Raw genomic sequence first — 19,077 nt, 5'->3', positions numbered from 1 at the left:
GAGCCCAGACTGGAGGATTCCCAATTGACCTTTATATGATGATGCGACTGAGTTACTGATCAATTACATGACTAGAAGAAACTTTCTAGACTTAACACTAGTTTCCTCTCGACTCTGCTTGAGTAATAGTTATGTTTTCTATTTTATTTTTTTCTATTTTATTTGTTTTTTTCTCGCAGGAGGAAGGAAAACCTAAAACCTTTTTGTGCACGTTTTCTGAATATTGTAGATTTTTGGAGTGCAGCTGGAATGAAGAATTAAACATGCAAAATTAAAACATGAAATGCTGAAACTATGGCATGGCGTCCTGTGGTTTTTGTCTCCTGTATTGTGATATTGTGAGTGTAATGAATCATTGACAAAGTTGGAAATGTTAGGTCAGTGTTTCTGAACTCATGAAGTCTCGAGTTTCTTCCGGGAACGAACACGTTACAGTATTCCTCATTATAATAATTCATGCGCAGAATAAATGGGCGGGGCCTGTTTGAGTTGGTTAGTAGTGTGTTAAACTGGCGGTTATGGAAAGAGGCGGGACATTCCAAACACAAAGCGCTCGACCAATCACAACACACTGCTCTAGCCGACCAATCAATATAATAGAATATGAGGAAATCGTTTAAAGCTGTTTATGCGTTTTGGCCGTTCGTTTACACGACATAGCCGTTTTGGACGCCTGAGAACACAACCTGTTGAAAACGGGTTTCGAAGTGCAGCTTTTTGAAAACGGCTTCAGTGTAAACTACAACAGAACATCTCTGAAGACGATGAAGTCATGCACATGCGTTTTACGTGTTCAGCCTATAGCGTTTCTTCTCCATCTAACGGCTGAATGCAGGGTTATTCGCCATTTCTGCGGTGAAGGGATTGTTCATGGAGCTGGATTATAGACCAACGCTACTTTTGCGTCATCGAAGGGTAACGCCCCCTTTTGGGGGAAAACACCTCTATACTGTCAATGGGAAAACAAACGGATTCCCATGAGAACAGAACTCGCACTAGATCTGCAAAGTTTCTTGATAGCAAAAATGGCACAAACTTAAAGAAGTTAACGTTACTGAATACGGGGTTACAGAGGTTTCCCTTTGAAATGGTCGAAAACTGGATTAATGACCCCACACAGCGGCCAAATATGGACTATTCAGACATCTAACGTTACTATCTCGTGGAATCACCAAGTAAGTAGCCTTTTTTATTTATTTATCATTTACACACTCACAGTAGCCTATTACAAACTACTAGACGATGAGGCCATGTCACTTGGATCATATTTAACTTGATTTAAGCTATTGACAGTTTTGTTGTCGACTAGCTATTAGAAAGACTAACGTTAGCTGTTAGCAGCTAACGTTACCTTATTAGACTATGTCAATAACTTAAATCAAGTTAAATATGATCCATTCATCGTCTAGTTTGTCATACTGTGAGTGTTAATAAAAAAAAAGGCTACTTACTTGGTGATTCCACGAGATAGTAACGTTAGATGTCTGAATAGTCCATATTTGGCCGCTGTGTGGGGTCATTAATCCAGTTTTCGACCATTTCAAAGGGACACCTCTGTAACCCCGTATTCAGTAACGTTAGCTTCTATAAGTTTGTGCCATTTTTGCTATCAAGAAACTTTGCAGATCTAGTGCGAGTTCTGTTCTCATGGGAATCCGTTTGTTTTCCCATAGACAGTATAGAGGTGTTTTCCCCCAAAAGGGGGCGTTACCCTTCGATGACGCAAAAGTGGCGTTGGTCTACATGCGAGAAAATGAATGATCAAAGAGCGAGAAAAATATTTGAGAAAGTTTTCATACAAATAGTGAATAATCAAAAATTTTGCTCTCATTTATTTTTTTTAAATGAAAGAGTGAAAACTGAATGAAAACACTCCCTATTACTTTTAAATAACAGCAGGTGTATTTTGTAAAACATATTGTATAAGAAAAAATGTTATATGTGTAATTCTAGACGTAATTTGGAAGAAATGACTATGATGCGCTTAATTGCTTCTTGTTTTTTGTAATATGAAGGAATTAATGAATTTAAGTGGGTTTTTTTCAGTTACATGTTCTGCAAGTTTTAATTTTTTAAAATTATTTCTGAGAGAAAAAATTTAAAATTCTTTGCTATCAGTGTGAAAATATTTTCTAAAAAACAAAAAGTGTTTCTCTCAAAATCTCAATTTCTTGCTCTCAGGATTTAGCTTTTTGTGTCATATATGCGGGGCCATGTTAGAACGACATGATGACGGTAATTAATGACAGTTTTTTCTTTTTTGTGTGAACTAACATTTAATAGTGTACAAATTCCGGACAAATGACTCACTAATGCTACTAACAATCCTACTGTATTTACACACATTTTATTATGCTATATATATATATATATATATATATATATATATATATATGTTGTCCACCATTCACATCCATTGTCACCTATGATTGTCACCTCCACTTGTTCGTCTGTTACGCTGGAGCTGGAGATGTGCAGTGTGACGTCTGTACTGGAAGAAAACACAAAGCCGTCAAGTCCTGTCTGGTGTGTCTGATCTCAGTCACCTTGAACAACATGAGAGTTGGTTTAAAGGAAAGAGACACAATCTGACTGACGCCACTGGACGACTGCAGGAGATGATCTGCCAAACACATGATAAACTCCTCGAGGTTTTCTGCCGCACTGACCAGAAGTGTATATGTGTGCTGTGTTCGATGGACGAACATAAAAACCACGACACTGTATCAGCTGCAGCGCAGAGGACAGAGAAACAGGTATGAAACTAGACACTGATGAAATAATGTTGACACTGTTTATATTGGCACCATATGATCAGGAAACATCATTCACACTGCAGACGTCACAGAATCGAAGAGTATCACTGCTAAGTGTATTTGTACTTAGCATTTAACTTAACAGAAAATATGGTGAAAATAGACCTTAAACATTGATAAACAAAAACTTTTGTAAAACAGGCTTTAAAGCTTTCATTAACTGAGAAATCAAATCTTTTGACACAAGACGTCATCATACTCTAAGAATGTCCTGTAAGTTTCAGAATTGAAAATTTCCTTGTTAGTCTAAAAACAGGTTTTATTGGAACCAAGCCCAGCGAACAGCTGATTGTGGAACGTGCCTCTATATGACGTAATAGTGCAACTAAAGACCACCTCTGCAGAAGAAAATCAACACCCAAAATCAACAAGTCTATGCCCAGATGTGATCCGTCCCTCAGGACCTCCCTGCAGAGCAGGTTCGTTGCGGGTGGCTTAGAGGAGTTGATCGTTGAGGGACCACTGATTCGGACTGACCATGGCTGGAGGGAGAACAGGTTCTGGAAGACTGGATTCGGGTTCAGGATGATACAGACAGGACAAGGCATCCGCCTTGCAATTCTCGGTACTTGGCCGGTAGTTCAATGTGACGTTGAATCGTGTGAAGGACAGAGCCCATTTTATTATGCTATATATACAGTATATATATATATATGTTGTCCACCATTCACATCCATTGTCACCTATGATTGTCACCTCCACTTGTTCGTCTGTCTGTCCATGACCACGGTTTGAGCAAAATTGCCGGTCATGTTACGTACACAAACATTTGTTTCTATTGTTGCTATATTATTAGTGAGGAAACTGAATATTCAATTGAATCCTCTAACCCAACCTACAAACATAGCCTACATGTGCAAAACACTAGACATGTTTTAGCTGATTTATAAGCCTTTTCAAATAGCAAGGACCAAAATGTCCTTCACTATATATAATTGAGGACATTTGGACCTCACAAATGTTTTTGTACGTTTTTGATTTATGAGTAATTTTAAGTCGTTTATGGTAAATTACTTTATTTAGTAAATTTGTTGCTTTATAGTCTACAGTTTTGTATCATTTATATGAACGTGAATTATTTAAGTTGTTTTACAATGTTCTGAAGGTGTTAAAGGGATACTCCACTTTTTTTTTGTAAATAGTCTCATTTGACAACTCTAAACAGTTGGGTTTTACCGTTTTTGAGACGATCTATTCAGTTGATTTTCTGATATTTAGACAGTTTCTGGTCCCATTGACTACCATAGTATGAAAAAATATGCTATAGTAGTCAATGAGACCAGAAACTGTCTGGTTACTGATATTCTTCCAAATATCAGAAAATCAACTGAATGGATTCGAAAATGGTAAAACTCGAATTTTTAACTCTGGGGGAGTTGTAAAATGAGCCTATTTCCAAAAAAAAAAGTGGAGTATCCCTTTAATAAAGACAATAAACAGACAAAATTTTCTTTAATCAACCGGGCTGCAACAATTAAACATCAAGTAGTTTGAATGCCCCACCGTCAGCTATTTCTGGAGAAACATAACAGAGTTTCATTTCCATTTGGTAGAAACAGAACCATTGTTCCAGTGTTTATCGTTTCCCAGAACTACGATTGAATCAGGAATCTGCTTTTCAGACTTGTAGATAAACCTGTTTTCCACACGTCAATCAAAAACAGAACCAGATAAAAAGGAATCACACTCAGTGAATCACATTCAGAGTTCAGGTCAACTGAAGTGCAGTCGAGCTGTTGTAAATGGCAGAAGCCAGAATTTCAGTGGATCAGGATGAGTCCCTGTGTCCAGTGTGTCTGGATCTCCTGAAGGATCCAGTGACCACTTCCTGTGGACACAGTTACTGTAAGATCTGTATTACAGACTGCTGGGATCAGGAGGACGAGAAGAGAGTCTACAGCTGCCCTCAGTGCAGACAGACCTTCAGTTCAAGACCTGCTTTAGCTAAAAACACCATGCTGGCTGAACTGGTGGAGAAACTGAAGAAGACTACACTTGGTAATGACTGTTACGCTGGAGCTGGAGATGTGCAGTGTGACGTCTGTACTGGAAGAAAACACAAAGCCGTCAAGTCCTGTCTGGTGTGTCTGGAGTCGTACTGTCAGACTCATTTTGACCGTCACGAGGAACATCACTCCCGTAAGCCTCATAAAGTGACCGACGCCACTGGACGACTGCAGGAGATGATCTGCCAAACACATGATAAACTCCTCAAGGTTTTCTGCCGCACTGACCAGGTATGAAACTAGACACTGATGAAATAATGTTGACACTGTTTATATTGGCACCATATGATCAGGAAACATCATTCACACTGCAGACGTCACAGAATCGAAGAGTATCACTGCTAAGTGTATTTGTACTTAGCATTTAACTTAACAGAAAATATGGTGAAAATAGACCTTAAACATTGATCAACAAAAACTTTTGTAAAACAGGCTTTAAAGCTTTCATTAACTGAGAAATCAAATCTTTTGACACATAAGACGTCATCATACTCTAAGAATGTCCTGTAAGTTTCAGAATTGAAAATTTCCTTGTTAGTCTAAAAACAGGTTTTATTGTAACCAAGCCCAGCGAACAGCTGATTGTGGAACGTGCCTCTATATGACGTAATAGTGCAACTAAAGACCACCTCTGCAGAAGAAAATCAACACCCAAAATCAACAAGTCTATGCCCAGATGTGATCCGTCCCTCAGGACCTCCCTGCAGAGCAGGTTCGTTGCGGGTGGCTTAGAGGAGTTGATCGTCGAGGGACCACTGATTCGGACTGACCATGGCTGGAGGGAGAACAGGTTCTGGAAGACTGGATTCGGGTTCAGGATGATACAGACAGGACAAGGCATCCGCCTTGCAATTCTCGGTACTTGGCCGGTAGTTCAATGTGACGTTGAATCGTGTGAAGGACAGAGCCCAACGGACTAGTCTTGGGTTGAGTCACTTGGCTTCTCTGAGATATCTCAGGTTCCGATCTGTGATGACTTCAAAATGGGGGTGAGCTCCCTCCAGCCAGTGACTCCCTTTCTCCAAGGTGAGCGAGATGGTCCTCACTGCAGAACACGAAATCCAGGGGTTACATATACCTAATCCCACACATCTACGCCCCCTGATCCCTAGCCCCACCCCTAAACCTTCCCATCTCCACCCCCTGATCCCTAACCCCACCCCTAATCCTACCCATCTCCACCCCTTATATCTGGATACAACTCCGCCCCCTGGACCTCGTGTACTGCAATGAGGTGCTACTGAGGCGAGCTTGATCACCAGCAGGTCACGATTTCCAATATCGTCATTCCAACAGCTTCTTGGAGTAGAAGGCGCATGGATGGAGACGAGGAGGCTCACCCTGCCGCCCGGTGGTAGAGGCATCAACTTCGACCACGAATTGGAGTTCTGGATTGGGGTGTATGGAGTGTTGATGAAGGCATTCTTCAGGCATTGAAAGGCTTCTGTGGCCAAGAGGTTCCAGGACAAAGACTTGGGCTGGTTTCTGAGGAGTGAGGTGAGGTGAGCTGAGGAGGCTGTAATTCTGGATGATTCTTCGGTAGAAGTTGTCAAAGCCTAGAAAGCATTGGAGTTCCTTCATGGTGACAGGTTGCGGCCAGTTGTGAATAGTGTCCACCTTCCTCTGGTCCATTTGAATACCTGGTTGGTCGATGATATAAGGAATGAACTGGAAGGATGGGGTGTGGAACTTGCACTTCTCAAACTTGGAATAGAGGTGGTGTTCTCTCAGCTTTTGGAGGACCTGAATCACATGTTGGCGATGTTCGGTCAGGTTCTGGGAGTAGATCAGAATATCGTGCATGTAGACGATGACGAAGCGTTGGGGGTATATGGCATCCCCTGGTACTCGTAGTGGCCTGTAGGAGTGATAAACACTGTCTTGCATTCATCCCGCTCGCGTATCTTAATGCGGTTGTAGGTGCTTCCCAGGTCCAGCTTGGAGAAGATGCAAGTCCCACTGAGCCATTTCAGGGCGGCAGGGACCAGAGGAAGAGGATAGCTGAATTTGACGGTTTGAGGGTCGAGTAGGGGCCCAATGCAGCGTTTGTCCAGACAACAGTGAGATCATAAAGGCGATACCATGGTTGAAGCCATGCCTGCATCTCAAAGTACAATGAATATTGTAGTAGAAACCCGTTGCAATCCTCCGCCTCACTATTGTATGTCGCTGGTAAACTTTTTATCAAAGGTGCATCAGAGTGCGCAGGATCCAAACCTAAACTCATTTATAGTAAATTGAGTGTCCAGTTTAGTTTCTATTGAGATTTTAAAGTTGATCATTAATAAAAAAAAAAACCATTGCTCTATATTCACTTTATCTCAAAATTAATTCAGTGTGCTTTTAAATAATGCAAATCTCTTGAAAGAAATTCAGTCTGGATTTAGATCGTACCGTAGTACTGAGACAGCTCTCATTAGAGTCACAAATGATCTGCTGTTTTCATCCGACCTTGGTTGTATCTCTCTGGGCGGCAGTGGCTCAGTGGTTTATGTAGGTTGACTACAAACTGGAAGGTTAGTGGTTCAATCCCCGGTTCCACATTCCACATACCCCTTTTCCACCAACAAGAACCAGGTGCTGGTTCAGAGCTAGAGGTGCTGGTTCAGAGTTGGTTCGACTGATGAGCTTTCAAAGAACCGGTTTGCTTTTCCACAGTCTAGAGAGCCATCACAGGGCCAGAACTTACGTCACTGTATACATCTCATGTTGCTGTTGCCCAGCAACGCTAACGCGGCACACACAAACACACCAGGCTTGTTCGAGATGGTTCGGCACTGTGAATGTCGAACTGCGAGAGCGATTCGAAAAAACATTCGAAAAAGATTCGATTCAAAAACAGAAGGAGACGTAAACTCTCCAAACACTCTCGCAGCTCCGATCAGTCCACGCTGCTCCGATGCATCTCGAACAAGCCTTCCATAAACATCGGCGGTTGTTGCGTTACTATTTGCTCCCGGCGAGCTGGATGGCACCTTGCATGGCTGACACCGCTGTCTGTGTGTGAATGGGTGAATGTGAGGCAACTGTAAAGTGCTTTGGTGGCTATACGCCTTATTCACGGCAGCGCCATCTTTGATTTTTAATGAGAATGAAAGCGAGGCTGTGAGGGATAGACTTGCATCTCTTCAATGGGCTGTACTGTTATTTAATGTGTTTTCGGATTGTTCTGCTCATGAAACATTGGAAAAATATCTTTCCAAGAAATTACAGTTGACAAAAAACTCCCGACAATGTAAGTTGTGGAAAATTGTAAGTAATCTAGGAGCTTTATTCAGCTTTTTACAGCAGATGCCATTGGAAACACGGTAAGACTATCCCTCACAGCCTCACTTTCATACCTGTCATGGCGCTGCTCTGAATAAGGTGTATTGGGTCTGTGAAAGCGCTATATAAATGCAGTCAATTTGCCATTTACCATGTTTTCTGTAGAGTTTCCAGTCTCTCTCAGCTCCTCCTGAATCTACAGACGTCAATGACAGTCCCTTCAGTCCTCTCTCCTCTTTTGATGGCGTGCCTGTCCATCAGCTGAAAGACAAACTGGAGGAGAGAAGGGAAGAGGAGAAGAAGATCTCTGACAGAGGTAAAGTCCTGGAGATCCTGCTCTCAGAAATGATCCTCCATCATCTCAGATCATGCCAGAGAAGATCATATTAGAAATGTCTTAGGAACGGATGCAGGGATCATTTTCTCTAGACATGATAATCACACTCTTCATGTCTGTTATTTCCACAGTCACTCTCTCCAACATTGTTCCCAGGACCAGGAACGACTTCCTACAATGTAAGTCACTAAGAAAACCAGCAGAAAACTCTCTGAGTGTGTTCATGTTCTTCCTGGAGAAGTGGAAGAAAACATGACAGAAGAGTTTTATAGTTGATCATGGAAATGATGATTTGCACACGATATCTGGTAAACTGTACTGAGACACTTCTGATATATTGAACATGAAGAGTTTAGATAGATTAAACGATCAGACAGATTCATAATTCCTGATTCTGATGTGTTTTATGTCCATCAGATTCCCGTCAGCTCAATCTGGATCTGAACACAGTGAACGAACACCTCCGTCTGTCTGAGGATAACCGAGTGATTACTGACACTTTCCCAGAATCTCAGTCCTATCCTGATCATCCAGACAGATTTGATCATTTTGCTCAGGTGTTGTGTAGAGAGAGAGTGTGTGGACGCTGTTACTGGGAGATTGAGCAGAGTGGTAGACGTCTGTATATATCAGTGTCATATAAGAGCATCGGCAGAAAGGGAGAGGGTGATGAGAGTTTCTTTGGATCTAATAAACAGTCCTGGAGTTTGTTATGCTCTTTCTACAGATACTCATTCAGACACAATAACATACAGTTTAAACTCCCTGTAAAGCCCATCAGCAGCAGAACAGGAGAGTGTGTGGATCACAGTAGAGCAGGAGTTGGTGTGTATCACAGAGTAGGAGTGTATGTGGATCACAGTGCAGGAACTCTGTCCTTCTACAGCGTCGACAGAGACACAATGACCCTCATACACACAGTCCAGACCACATTCACTCAGCCGCTCTATCCTGGGTTTATGGTTTATTATGGATCATCAGTGAAACTGTGTTGATGAAGAGGGATGGTATTCATCCCTTCTGGGCTGGTGCTGCTCTTCTCTCTAGTAATTTGGCTCATAGCCTTAGAGCTAAAACATGACATAATATTAATATTCGATTTACTTCAAAAGCACGTATTGTTAATGATATGATTACAGATTATAACCTACATGTGCTGTGTATGACCGAAACCTTGCTAAAACCAGACAATTACAATACTTTACCCTGCAAGATTACTGCTATATACTGTACATGAGCCTCATCTGTAAGGGAAAGGGGGAGGTGTTGCTGTAATTTATAGTAATATCTTCAGAATTACTAAAGTCTAAGTTTTGGTGCTAAATGTAATATATACTGTAAATGATAAATCACGTTTGAGATTTGAGGGCGCCATACAGACTTTATCAAAGAATTTGCATCAGAATTAGTCCTGTCTGCAGATAAAGTCCTTATTGTTGGTGATTTTAATTTACATGTAGATAATGGAAAAAGATGCATTGGGATTGGCATTTAAAGACATTCTTAACTCACGTGTTAGGATCCACTCGTAATCATACGCCAGATCTAATATTATCACATGGAATAGATGTTGATGCCGTGAAACTCTGCAGCAGAGCGGCGACATCTCAGATCACTATCTAGTCTCATGTAAATTACATTTACCCAAGGCTGCAAATTACCCAAGGCTATTACTTCTGCAACTAAAGATCGCTTTATTAATAATATACTTGATCAGTTTAATCTCCTCAGAATCCTGGATAGCTTAGAAGAACTCGATTTTGCAACAGAAACTCTCTCTTTTCCAGCACTTTAGACGCAGTTGCGCTCAAAGGCCCTTAAGAGAGCAGCCGGAAAAATGGAGCACAACTAGAAGAAAAGTAAACTAGAGGTATTTCGTATTTCATGGAAGGAGAGCTCGATTGCATACAGAGATGCCTTAAAAGCTGCTAGATCTGCTTATTTTTCAACATTATTAGAAGAAAATGAACAAAACCCTAGGTATGCATTTGAAACAGTGGCTAAATAAACAAAAAATAAAGCTTTATCCCCAGAAGTATCCGAGCAACACAGCAGTAATGACTTTATGAACAACTGTACTTACAAGATTGATAATATTAGGGAGAAAATTATTACTATGCAGCCGTCTATTGCACCAGGCAGTGCATTGTAGTCTCCCTGAGGAAAAGTTTGATTCATTCATAGCTATAGGAGAGGAAGAATTTTCTAAATTTGTTAAACTACGTATCTAAATCGACTACTTGTATGTTAGACCCTATAGCAACTAAGCTACTACTGAAGAGATGCTTCCAGAGGTCATAGATCCTCTTCTTAATATCATTAACTCATCCTTGTCATTAGGATACATACCAAAAACCTTTACGTTGGCTATTAAACCACTTTTAAAAAAACACAACTTGATCTTACAGAATTAGTCAATTACAGGCTGATCTCGAATCTATCTTTTCTGTCAAAGATATTGGAAAAGGCAGTATCCTCACAACTGTGTTCCTTTTTAAGTTAAGTCATCTGCAAAGTGAACAGTAGCGGCCCTAGTACTGAGCCTTGTGGTACACCATACTGAACTTGACCTGATGAAGGACCGGCGCCTGATTAGCGGCCCCTAAGTAAATAACAAATGATCATTGTGACAAAAGTGAATCAACACTAAATTTAGCTGGACAATAACTTCATTCTAGAGCTGCTGTAAAGCTAAAACAATCTCTGTTACTTTAATTTCATATGATCAAAAAGCTGATTTAAAACAATCTGTATTGTTAAAAGCGCTATATAAATAAAGGTGGCTTGACTTGACTGCACACACACACACACACAAGCTCTCTCTCCCTCGCTACACGGACACATTAATTCGATGAGTTTTTAACTAATTTGCGGGCATCAGGGAGCCGCTATCAATATGCGGGAGACTCCCGGAACTTCCGTCAGCTCACATTTTGTCTCGTGCATCAGGTTGAGCAGTCAGCTCGCTCGCAACATCAGTGATGGATTAAAATAGCTGTTGAGCTGAGCTGCAGGCCACGCCCCCTTCTGGTGCTGCTGGGTGTGGCGCCCATCTGCAGTCAGCTAGTTAGTCACCAGGTGGGAAGGATCTGGTGATTAGGGGTTTTGGAGTCACTCACAGAGGGTTAAGCGGAGCTGGGAAAATGAGATTGCAGGATTAAAGCTTGTTTGAACAAGGAATGAGTCGGTGAGCATTCGTTTGTGCAGTGTGGTGGATTTTAACATTAAAGTGAGTCATATAATTATTTTTAGGGTAAAATGTGTGTATAAAATCATGTGTTTGAATTGTAAGCTAAAGTGTTATGCATTTAACATTTATGAAGGTTTAAAAGCATATAGTTAAAAGAAATGTATTGTAAAGTTTTAAAAGAGTTAAAAAAGCTGCTAGAGTTAAGGTTAAAAGCATTTTGGCAGTGCTTTAAAAGTGTCTTCAATTGAAAAGTGTCCTCAAAAATGATGCTTTATTATGGTTACTTGGGTTTATTACGTGTTTTTTTGATTTACTTGTGTTTGTGTTTAAGGTTTTTACCTGCTTTTGGTCATGACAATTTTAAAATGAAAGAATTGATTCCTGGTCATTGAGTAAAATCCAGTCCAAACCTTCAGAAGCATAGTGTGGGAAACTGCAGGGATAAACTTCACTAGAGTGAGGGAATTTGACAAAAGCGCCACCTCAAACATAGGTTAAATTAAAATGGTGTTTACAAAGTGAAGCACTAAATGTAAAGGCAGTTAATAACAGTAGCAGTAAAATATTTAGTTTTAATCACTGTACTCAGTGTTTTTATGTGCACTAATGCACCATTTTTCTTGTCCCTTTAATCAAGTCTGTTAGCTTGATGCATAAGTTACCTCTATTCCGTTCTCTTTTTATAGCATTTGTCTTAAGTTTTAATTGTTTTTCAAATGCTTGTTTTCAGTCTTTCTATATGTATTTGATCAATTTATCCTTATAATTAAATTAATTTAAATAAAAATTAATGATGTTTTTGTTTAAATAAAAATTAATGGTGTTTTTGTTTAATTAGAGATGTTTTTAGTTTATATCTTCACATCTGAACAACATGTGTGTGTAAATTTGTTTTAACAAAAATTGTGTTAAAACATAATATGTTGGATAAATATTTTGATTTTACATTAATCATGGTTGTCAACTTGCCATCAGCAATTATCATTAAAAACAACGCAAATATTGATATTAGTGAATCCAATGTGTGGCTTTTGCACTTTTTAATGTACACTATTACCCTTGTGGCGTGCAGGACGAGGGCCGTGAGAGAGCGCCGCGAGGCCGAATGAACGACACCTGTGAGACGCACCTCGCATCTCTCACGTTCCTTGGCCTTGTCCTGCTCGCCACAACCCTGATTAAGGGTTATAATAAACAAAGAAAAAAAATTTATCCGGTTAATCGGAAAAAAATAATAATAGTTTGATTAATCGATTATCGAAATAATCGTTAGTTGCAGCCCTAGTCTGGTTCCACCGACGCATGCGCACAGTTGAGGTTTGCGACAGCGGAAAATACGTTACTGTTTGAAAAGGCGGTAGATTTGATTTGTGTTAGTTGTGTAAATATCAGACGTCGCAAGTCTCCAGGAAGTTCTCCCGCGGATTTCCCTGATCGCGCAAATTAGTTAAAATCTGCCGGAATCTAGAGCGAGCGAGCGAGCGAGCGAGCAGTAGCGCGCGACAGAGAGCGAGAGAACCCTTGCGCTGCGCATAGTAAAAGTATAACCTGTGTGGGAAAAGCCGTTTTAAACCTTATTTTGGGGCAAAGTCATTAAACGTTTTTAGCGATTTTTACCATATTTTACTGCTGTTTCTATACAAGCGGTTTTTTTTTTTGTCCCGATGACCAGTGAAAGTGCAGTTCTGACTCTCTGCCTATTCATTTAGATAGAGCCTGGTCTTGTTAGTCCGAAATAGCTGCCCGAAGGCGTTGCCAAGATGGTGTCCGAGTGGCAGGACTTGCCTAAGGACTGATGTCGCCGACAGTACAGCAGGTGAATCCATATATTTAGTTCTTCTTGATATTTCCACATTTCCTACAGAGGATACAACTGGGGACCGCACAGAAGTTCTACAACTTTATAATTGATATTATAATTATAAATAATAATTGAAAATTTTAAAAATATGTAAATGAACTGTTCAATATTCTAATGCACTTCCTGTGAATAGTAATGAATTGTTGTATATCATTCACCTTGGGTTACGGGCTGTGTAGAGTAGTAACTGTTAAACCGAAACACATTATTGTGCCCGTGAATGCTGTTTTAGGTGGATAACAGTACAACGCTTTGTTCACTAAAGAAATGAGAGGTTAGCAACCAATGTTACATGACGACCATGGAAACATTTGTATTCGTGCTGAATGAGAGAGATGCGTGCTAGCCCATAAACTATAATTGAGCCATATTTTGAATTAAATGTTGTGATTTTACACAAATTTAACAGAAACCTATTCCATGAATTAGAGCAGAGCGGGATATACCACCATACATTTGTCTTTGTAGGGAAATATAATTTAACTTAGCTAAAATATAGTGTCATTTATATTGCTTTACATGTTCAAGGACTTTACTTATTGCTATTTTAATGCACTTTAAAAGCTTGAATCACATTAAAAGTGTAATTTCAGCATTGTTGATTTCTGCATAAATATTACCACAGTGGTTTTGTTGCACTTTTTCAGCTTAATGCAGCTTAATGCAATACAATTTCTAAGCGTCAAAACAGTTTCATTAAAAATTGTTCCATTTCATGAACTATAATTTATCATAAATTGTGTAATCAAACATCAGGGAAATAAGGCTACCAACCAACAGAATTGATGTTCCAGCATTGTAAAATTCAATTGCTTTAATTAACATTGTAAGTTTGAGGCTGTTTTGTGTCACGAATTTTCTTTAGGGGCCCAAAGTGATGCACCTTCTCAAGAACCCTAACCATAACCCAACATCTGAGAACCACTGACCAAGACTAAACCAACCTTCACAAGAACCCTAACACCAAAACCCTAACCCTAACCGTCTGAGAACCACTGACCAAGACGAAACCAACCTTCACAAGAACCCTAACCCTAACCGTCTGAGAACCACTGACCAAGACTAAACCAACCTTCACTAGAACCCTAACCCCAAAACCCTAACCCTAACCGTCTGAGAACCACTGACCAAGACTAAACCAACCTTCACTAGAACCCTAACCCATAGCTGTCAACATTGAACATTGAAAATAAGGGAGTTTTCCCGGAATCCATCCCCAAAATAAGGGATTTTTTTTTTTGCACGATTCTTACCCACAAACTTAAAAAATAAAGCACTAATCCTTAAAAGTCTAAAGAGTTCATAACTAACGTAAGCCATGTGTGAGAGAGAAAGAGACAGTGTCATTTAAAGAAAAAAAAAAATCTACATTTGGATTAGCGGTGTGTTGCTCTTGCATTTGGACAACAATTTCTACTGTTAGCCTATCACACATCTTCTAAAATCCGCAAAATAGGGAAGTGGGCTGTCTGTTTACTTCAATTACATTTACACATTTTGTGTAGCTTTAAAGAGCCTATTTAGCCTGATGGTGGACCATCACTCAGAAGACACACTATCCTATCTTTATATCCTCCTGAGGCCCAGAACGGTTTTTTTTTTTCTTCATGTAATCACATTGTTAAGAGCATAAGAAACAAATGGAAAAAATAAAATATATTTTATTCATATATTTGAAAATCGATTTAATAATTATTATTTGTTTAAATTACATTGATATCTGAATTTATGTAAAAACCTAGACTTTCAAACATCAAAATGTAATTTATTAATATGTATTCGAGTACAAAATGACATACAGCTAGTTTAAACATGTAGTTTCCTATTTTTTATTTATTTTTTTTGCCTGGAAACGCAAAGAAATTCCAGGCAAAAAACACGCTTGCCTGTCGCGTGAAAAATAGGCGTCAGTTCTATTTCTAGCATGCACGCGTTTTCTGGAGACGCGCGTGTCACGCAGGCAGCGTGCAAGCTCTAATCTGTTAACATGGGAGCCGAAATAAAAACGTACACGCCACGCAGCCAGTGTGTCTCCGGCCAGTGCGCGCGGCACCGCATCCGAGGATAAACGACTTCAAGCCGAATTTGTCCGAGCTCGTACGTCTCACACAAAAATACGGGATATTTTACGGGAAAATACTCAAACGGGAAGACAGCGGGAAAAGAGCTAAAATACGTGAGAAACCCGGAAAAAACGGGAGGGTTGACAGCTATGCCCTAACCCTAAATGTCTGAGAACCACTGACCAAGACTAAACCAACCTTCACAAGAACCCTAACCATAACCCTCACCCCTAACCGTCTGAGAACCACTGACCAAGACTAAACCAACCTTCACTAGAACCATAACCCTAACTGTCTGAGAACCACTGACCAAGACTAAACCAACCTTCACAAGAACCCTAACCCTAACCGTCTGAGAACCACTGACCAAGACAAAACCAACCTTCACTAGAACCCTAAAAATTACTGTCTGAGAACCACTGACCAAGACAAAACCAACCTTCACTAGAACCCTAACCGTCTGAGAACCACTGACCAAGACAAAACCAACCTTCACTAGAACCCTAAAAATTACTGTCTGAGAACCACTGACCAAGACTAAACCAACCTTCACTAGAAGCCTAACCATAACTGTCTGAGAACCACTGACCAAGACTAAACCAACCTTCACTAGAACCCTAACCTTCTGAGAACCACTGACCAAGACTAAACCAACCTTCACTAGAACCCTAACCCTAACTGTCTGAGAACCACTGACCAAGACTAAACCAACCTTCACGCTAACCCTAACCGTCTGAGAACCACTGACCAAGACTAAACCAACCTTCACTAGAACCCTAACTGTCTGAGAACCACTGACCAAGACTAAACCAACCTTCACTAGAACCCTAACCTTCTGAGAACCACTGACCAAGACTAAACCAACCTTCACTAGAACCCTAACCCTAACTGTCTGAGAACCACTGACCAAGACTAAACCAACCTTCACGCTAACCCTAACCGTCTGAGAACCACTGACCAAGACTAAACCAACCTTCACGCTAACCCTAACCGTCTGAGAACCACTGACCAAGACTAAACCAACCTTCACTAGAACCCTAACCCCAAAACCCTAACCCTAACTGTCTGAGAACCACTGACCAAGACTAAACCAACATTCACAAGAACCCTAACACCAAAACCCTAACCCTAACCGTCTGAGAACCACTGACCAAGACTAAACCAACCTTCACTAGAACCCTAACCCCAAAACCCTAACCCTAACTGTCTGAGAACCACTGACCAAGACTAAACCAACCTTCACAAGAACCCTAACCGTCTGAGAACCACTGACCAAGACTAAACCAACCTTCACTGGAACCCTAACTGTCTGAGAACCACTGACCAAGATTAAACCAACCTTCACTAGAACCCTAACCCTAAATGTCTGAGAACCACTGACCAAGACTAAACCAACCTTCACAAGAACCCTAACCATAACCCTCACCCCTAACCGTCTGAGAACCACTGACCAAGACTAAACCAACCTTCACTAGAACCATAACCCTAACCGTCTGAGAAGCACTGACCAAGACTAAACCAACCTTCACAAGAACCCTAACCCTAACCGTCTGAGAACCACTGACCAAGACAAAACCAACCTTCACTAGAACCCTAAAAATTACTGTCTGAGAACCACTGACCAAGACAAAACCAACCTTCACTAGAAGCCTAACCATAACTGTCTGAGAACCACTGACCAAGACTAAACCAACCTTCACAAGAACCCTAACCCTAACCGTCTGAGAACCACTGACCAAGACTAAACCAACCTTCACAAGAACCCTAACCCTAACCGTCTGAGAACCACTGACCAAGACAAAACCAACCTTCACTAGAACCCTAACTGTCTGAGAACCACTGACCAAGACTAAACCAACCTTCACTAGAACCCTAACCATAACTGTCTGAGAACCACTGACCAAGACTAAACCAACCTTCACTAGAACCCTAACCATAACTGTCTGAGAACCACTGACCAAGACTAAACCAACCTTCACTAGAACCCTAACTGTCTGAGAACCACTGACCAAGACTAAACCAACCTTCACTAGAACCCTAACTGTCTGAGAACCACTGACCAAGACTAAACCAACCTTCACTAGAACCCTAACCCCTAACCGTCTGAGAACCACTGACCAAGACTAAACCAACCTTCACGCTAACCCTAACCGTCTGAGAACCACTGACCAAGACTAAACCAACCTTCACTAGAACCCTAACCCCAAAACCCTAACCCTAACTGTCTGAGAACCACTGACCAAGACTAAACCAACCTTCACAAGAACCCTAACCGTCTGAGAACCACTGACCAAGACTAAACCAACCTTCACTGGAACCCTAACTGTCTGAGAACCACTGACCAAGATTAAACCAACCTTCACTAGAACCCTAACCCTAAATGTCTGAGAACCACTGACCAAGACTAAACCAACCTTCACAAGAACCCTAACCATAACCCTCACCCCTAACCGTCTGAGAACCACTGACCAAGACTAAACCAACCTTCACTAGAACCATAACCCTAACCGTCTGAGAAGCACTGACCAAGACTAAACCAACCTTCACAAGAACCCTAACCCTAACCGTCTGAGAACCACTGACCAAGACAAAACCAACCTTCACTAGAACCCTAAAAATTACTGTCTGAGAACCACTGACCAAGACAAAACCAACCTTCACTAGAAGCCTAACCATAACTGTCTGAGAACCACTGACCAAGACTAAACCAACCTTCACAAGAACCCTAACCCTAACCGTCTGAGAACCACTGACCAAGACTAAACCAACCTTCACAAGAACCCTAACCCTAACCGTCTGAGAACCACTGACCAAGACAAAACCAACCTTCACTAGAACCCTAACTGTCTGAGAACCACTGACCAAGACTAAACCAACCTTCACTAGAACCCTAACCATAACTGTCTGAGAACCACTGACCAAGACTAAACCAACCTTCACTAGAACCCTAACCATAACTGTCTGAGAACCACTGACCAAGACTAAACCAACCTTCACTAGAACCCTAACTGTCTGAGAACCACTGACCAAGACTAAACCAACCTTCACTAGAACCCTAACTGTCTGAGAACCACTGACCAAGACTAAACCAACCTTCACTAGAACCCTAACCCCTAACCGTCTGAGAACCACTGACCAAGACTAAACCAACCTTCACGCTAACCCTAACCGTCTGAGAACCACTGACCAAGACTAAACCAACCTTCACTAGAACCCTAACCCCAAAACCCTAACCCTAACTGTCTGAGAACCACTGACCAAGACTAAACCAACCTTCACTAAAACCCTAACCCTAATCCCTAACCCTACCCTAAACGTCTGAGAACCACTGACCAAGACTAAACCAACCTTCACAAGTTTGCATTTAAGCCTGGGAAACTCTGAGTTTCCCAAAGCCTGAAAAACTCCAACATAGTTTTTCGGTGTGTTCTGTTTTTTTGGGACGATTCAGCGTCTTTACACTAAGGGCTTCACGTCTGACATTAGACACATTTATATGGAAGGCGATAGTCTGGTTCAGTCTCCTCACAAGAAAAT

General features: G+C 40.9%; 1 protein-coding gene across 1 annotated transcript; it reads left to right on the top strand.

Annotated features, from left to right (window-relative positions):
- The first annotated feature begins 4,558 nt into the window (after window positions 1-4,558).
- LOC120475114 (E3 ubiquitin-protein ligase TRIM11) lies at window positions 4,559-10,554 on the top strand. The gene is made up of 4 exons (XM_039665860.2): window positions 4,559-5,053; window positions 8,255-8,405; window positions 8,558-8,605; window positions 8,844-10,554. Exons 1-4 carry the CDS (start codon window positions 4,559-4,561, stop codon window positions 9,419-9,421), a joined length of 1,272 nt encoding a protein of 423 aa, XP_039521794.2. The 3' UTR covers window positions 9,422-10,554.
- Window positions 10,555-19,077: the final 8,523 nt, after the last annotated feature.

This window comes from Pimephales promelas, chromosome 7 (genome assembly GCF_988280905.1).
Source record: "Pimephales promelas chromosome 7, fPimPro1.hap1.1, whole genome shotgun sequence".
NCBI classification, from domain to species: Eukaryota; Metazoa; Chordata; class Actinopteri; order Cypriniformes; family Leuciscidae; genus Pimephales; species Pimephales promelas.
This window is presented reverse-complemented; position numbering and strand designations above follow the sequence as displayed.